Here is a 5,089-nt window from a genome sequence, read left to right on the forward strand (position 1 = left end):
AAAAAGAGCAATCAAAACTATTGATTGCCTTACGTTACGCTCCCGGGACTCCTCGGCACAGGGAGTACGGGCCTTCATCTCCAGGAGAAAAGCATCGAGTGCGCGGGCGCAGCTTTCGACAAAACAAATTCATTCTCGAAGTTATGGCGGAATGCAGCAAATCCCCGGCCGTGCTGGTTCTTCCCTCCACACGTTCTCAAACCGATCGATAAAGTGAAGTACCAGAGGATTTTTCGGGATTTATCTTTCGGAAGAAAAAGATTGAAATGACTGTTCAAAATTTCACCTGAGATTCAAAAAAAAAATTGGATTTTCTTATGAAATGTTTTTTATTATTAGCGTTGATAGCTCTCTTCTTTAAAGCTTATGCCGTAGAAGCTGACATCAGGCTATTGGCGTTTTATCTGCATCTTCTCGACCAAGACCCGGAAGGGGTTCGCTTTGTTTGGGATGAACTCGCAAGGACTCGACCCGAGGACTTCCCTCGTAGAGTGGCGTCTTTTATAAAACTCTTTTCTCTCAGTGGAACTAAAAAAAAAGAGTTTGAGCTCTTTTGGCTTACTTTTAGCCACGCGGGGCGGCTATCCGCATGTGTCCCAAAGTGACGTCCATTTTTTGGTAATGGGTATACTCGAGAGAAAAGTTTTGAATTCAACCTCTCCGGGTCATGGACTCCTTTTTTGTTTAGGACCCCCTTTCTACATTCCATTTTTTATTGAGCCTGGTGTGGAATCACCATCATTACACATGAATTCTTAGTATGGCTGCTGGTCTAGCGATCCCTCCTAGCCGCCGCCTAGAGTGCAGCCTGCCTGCTGAAGACCGTAACGTAAGTAACTCAGTGCTCCATACGGGGGAAATGAAAGCAGAATTCGTTCGGATCCTCCCACATGTTCAATCTTTTTTTAGCGGTTTCCCCAGAGATCTTTATCATTAATGCAACCTCCATTTTGCTCATTCATGGAGTTGTATTTAGTACCTCTAAGAAATATGATTATCCGCCGTTAGTCAGTAATGTGGGTTGGCTTGGATTACTTAGTGTTGCGCGCCTAGGAGGGCAGCGCGCTTTGGGATGCGAAGGCGACCAACGGAAGCTCGACTGGTTGGAGAGGAGCGAAAAGCCCAGCCCCCTAACCTAATGCGGCACCGGGTTTGGACCGCAGGGAACCGTAGCATGGGGGACGTCTGATCCTTTTGCCGCCGCAAGGCTGGCTAATCGTACGCAGCAGGCTCGAAGACCCCTGGTTCTGGAAGGCACATGAGTCCGAACGCTATGTTGAATGTGCGACCGACACTACACTACGTAGGTACCTGTGCAGATGAGGCGTCGGTCGGTCCTAGAAACGGCGGCAGCGGCGCGAGGAGTTAACGACCGGGCGTGCTGCAACCTAGGGATCACCAGGCAGCTCTTTCGCTCTATAGGGATCGGGGGGGCATAGCACAATTCTTCTTGGAGGAGGGTTGGTTTGCCCAGGTGACTGATCCTGCCATAATGTACTCCTACCTATTAAAGTAAAGCATCGGCAACCGAAGTCGAGCATACATACGACGATCTTCATGCGTGAATAGCCGGGAGGAAAGAAAGGGCGGTAGATGATAATGAAAAAGGGCGCCGCGTCTGGACGGGCGGGCGGAATAGATGAGCGAAAGGTGCCATGCCATGGAGTGAGGAATATCCCGAGTCTCATGTAAGACAACTAAATGCACCTCGAGGTGCTGCCGAGGAACTGGGGGGACCTTATCGAGCACAGGATAGGCAATTGAGAGATAGAGCTAGCCTATTCGTTATGGGGAATCAATGCTCCGGGCCGAATAGAGCTTACCTCCGGCACCTGGCTTTCTCCGGCGCATATTAGCTTAGCTGCGCTTAATAGGCCGGTTTGGCTTCCTCTCTGGCGGCCACTTTCCTTACCTTACCCACGCTACACTCCCACTCCAAGCTACGCCTGCTGAGCAAGATGCATTGCGATTTCCTCTTCTGTGGACGCACCGGAATATGATCCGGGACGGGAAGAGAAAGACTTTTTTCTTCGGCGGGCTTTCTCTCGTAAAGCCAAAGACGCCCCAAGACAAGGTACAACTGTTAGAAAAGGGACATGATCAATAGAACCTGGCTGGATCGGGGCTGGGATAGTGGCGCCCATTCCTAACCAGTTCCGAAAAGGTTCGCTCATACTGGAGGGAGCATCCCCGCTTAGTGATCGGTCCGCTAGTTCACGCAAATCCGAAGAAGTTATCACGGACGAGCCACATGCAGGGAAACTTGCACGTGTGGTTCTGGCCGGGCTTTCCTGAGGTATCTAATAACCTTGCTTCTGCTCGCCGCTGGCGCACCTCTCCTAACTATTGCCCATTTATTCTGGAATAATCTTTTTAGGAGGGACAATTTTACATATTTCTGCCAAATCCTTCTATTATTAAGTACGGCTGGTACCATTTCGATGTGTTTCGATTCTTCCGAACAAGAGAGGTTTGATGCTTTTGAATTCATTGTATTAATTCTACTTCCTACTCGCAGTATGCTCTTTATGATCTCGGCTCATGATTCAATTGCCATGTATTTAGCTATTGAGCCTCAAAGTTTATGTTTTTATGTGATCGCAGCATCAAAAAGAAAGTCTGAATTTTCCACGGAAGCCGGCTCGAAATATTTGATCTTAGGTGCATTTCCCTCTGGAATATTATTGTTTGGGTACGACCGGACAACTACCGATATCTATTAATATCTTTTCTTAGAATGTTGTTGTTAAATATGTATCTATCTTTCTATATCGTAAACTATCGGATCGGGTATTACTTAGATGTGAAACTTGCAGACCTCATTGGTTGTGATATTGATCTTACGGGGGGAACGAAATCAAAGAATATATAGACTTGTAGAGACCCTCTATGTAGTTGTCTATCTAGGGCGATCGATCTACATTTTTCCCCATAGCCCTGGGGCTGTGTCTCGATCTCCTACGTGCGAAATCTGAGGGACTAGTTCCTATGGAGATTCCCCTTGGTCTAATTCCACGCCTTATGACGTATTTGATGGGAGGCTTGGCGTAAAGTGAAGATTGAGGGAAGTAGAGAAAAATTCCCTTCTGGGGTATTCCGAAGGTGTAACCTAGGCAACGAAAAATGGGCCCGATACTTCAACTAGAGGAGCGACCAGTTGGTTCACCAAACCCCGACCCAGCGTCACACGTTTTCCAGGTCCGAAGGGATCCAGTGCCCAACTACCGACTCCTCCCGGAATTGCGTTATCGGAGCCGAGCCAGGAATGGCCATTAGTGGACACCCACCACGGTTAGAGAGGCCCTCTTTAATACATTAAGAAAAGATGTTCACAGGGGCCAGAAAGACTCGGTCATAGGAACTTAGACCACCTACGCGCTGGTAAACGAAAACCACCTCGACCGGATCAGAGTAAACAACAATGTCGAATCAGGCCGCCCCTTGCCTTGAAAGAATTCACACGCGGCCACCAGCTTTCCAAAAATAAGGGGAGATCTGCTGCTTACTGCTCACGAAAACATTCGACCTATACAACTAGTCAAGTCGTCCGCGTATCTTTCTGATCTCCTTTCCTTCTATTCATCAGATTTTTGGCTTTGGCCCATTCAAAGTGAAAAATGGGGTTGATGATGTTGGCTAAAAAAGGGGGAGAGAGGAGAGGTTTGGGGTACGCTCACTTCTGCATTTTTGTTTAGGTTATCGAAATTATCAATCGCTCTTTTTAGTGGGGAGGAATAGTGCGTGAATGGCGGTTCTCAGACGAGGGAATCATTCCTCTCTAAATAAAAATAGGCTAGAATGCTTCTATTGATAGAACTTTAACGTCTGCGCATAGAATCGTTTTTTTGCCTTTCTATTCCGTTCTTACCGGCAGTTGGATCGGAATCCGTGTGATGGTTCTAGAGTGGTTTCAAATATTCTTCGCATCCATCTTCGGCCTTGTGTTAGAAGTCCCGCGGGACTGAGTTAGTGGTCGAGTCGTTTTTGGTAATTGACACCCGTCGCATTAGTTTCAATTCATATGTTACCATTCATAGTGAAGTAGCCCTCTTTTTGATGTCTGAGTGCCTTATTCTATCTATCAAAGTCCTTCTTTGTCTATAGCTCGGGTCAGTCCCCCATGGTCCGCTTTGATTTTCTCGAACAGTTCCGGTCTGCATCAGGGACTCTCGTGCGAGCCATGCAACGTTCCCAGGCAGAAACTGCTCCTTTCCTTGAGCTCCCTATTTAGTTCCTCCCAGGCGTTGATCTCGCAACGGCCCTCCAGCACGTCCTCATATCGCGTCCGCCACCACAGCTTCGCATCCCCAGAGAGATACATTGTTGCCATTGTGACTTGGTCGTCAAAAGGGGCACGAACAGCTTTAATTAAAGTACTGTTCCATGTCCCAGAGGTCTTCGAGCCTTGGCATTTCGAATCCCGTTGAATGGCTGTGGTTCCAGGACTCAAATGCGTCTGGAGTCGCCAGGTGAAACATTCGGTTCACAAACCGGAGACCTATCTCCACATAAAAATGCCTCAATTTGACCTGGTCCGTCACGCTTTGGACATCGCCACCGGGATCGTTGAGGCCCCATGAAGACGGCTCTCCTTCACTGGGAAGACGCGGTACTCATTAGCGAGCGTCTGGTGACCAACGATTCCTGATTCTCCTGCCTTTCTGCCATAGTCTACACTTGTCCGCCCAAATGGTCGACCTTGCCATCAAGTTGGGTCACTCGATCCTTGAGTGTTTCCTTAGCAACAGCCGTCGCAGACAGCGCTCCACTGCTATCGTCAAGCTTGGACATGGTGCAACAAGAAAGAGAATTAGCAGAAATCGAAAGCCCAAAACTCCGCTCTGATACCTCCTAAAGCGAAATAGACACGCGCACGGGTAGAGAGTCTGTCTGAGTCGTGCGGCCCCAGGTGCTACACTACAATAGGCGTTACCTGGATTCTCTCCTTGCCGAATTTCGCTTCTGATCTTTCTCTGAGTCTCTATTTCGTTACCTTCTACTACCGATCTGCTCCTGCTGCTCGCTTCGCTTGTTTCGTTAAGCTCGCTTTCTTTAAAGAAACTAAAAAAAAAGAGAATATGAAAAGCAG

The 5,089-nt window shown here is 48.0% G+C and overlaps 1 protein-coding gene across 1 annotated transcript; it reads left to right on the top strand.

Moving 5' to 3' along the window:
* Positions 1-726: 726 nt before the first annotated feature.
* LOC131176711 (NADH-ubiquinone oxidoreductase chain 2-like) lies at positions 727-5,089 on the top strand. Its single transcript, XM_058141786.1, has 2 exons — positions 727-1,045; positions 2,297-5,089. Exons 1-2 carry the CDS (start codon positions 891-893, stop codon positions 2,721-2,723), a joined length of 582 nt encoding a protein of 193 aa, XP_057997769.1. The 5' UTR covers positions 727-890; the 3' UTR covers positions 2,724-5,089.

Source organism: Hevea brasiliensis, unplaced genomic scaffold (assembly GCF_030052815.1).
Source record: "Hevea brasiliensis isolate MT/VB/25A 57/8 unplaced genomic scaffold, ASM3005281v1 Scaf23, whole genome shotgun sequence".
Classification (NCBI taxonomy): domain Eukaryota; kingdom Viridiplantae; phylum Streptophyta; class Magnoliopsida; order Malpighiales; family Euphorbiaceae; genus Hevea; species Hevea brasiliensis.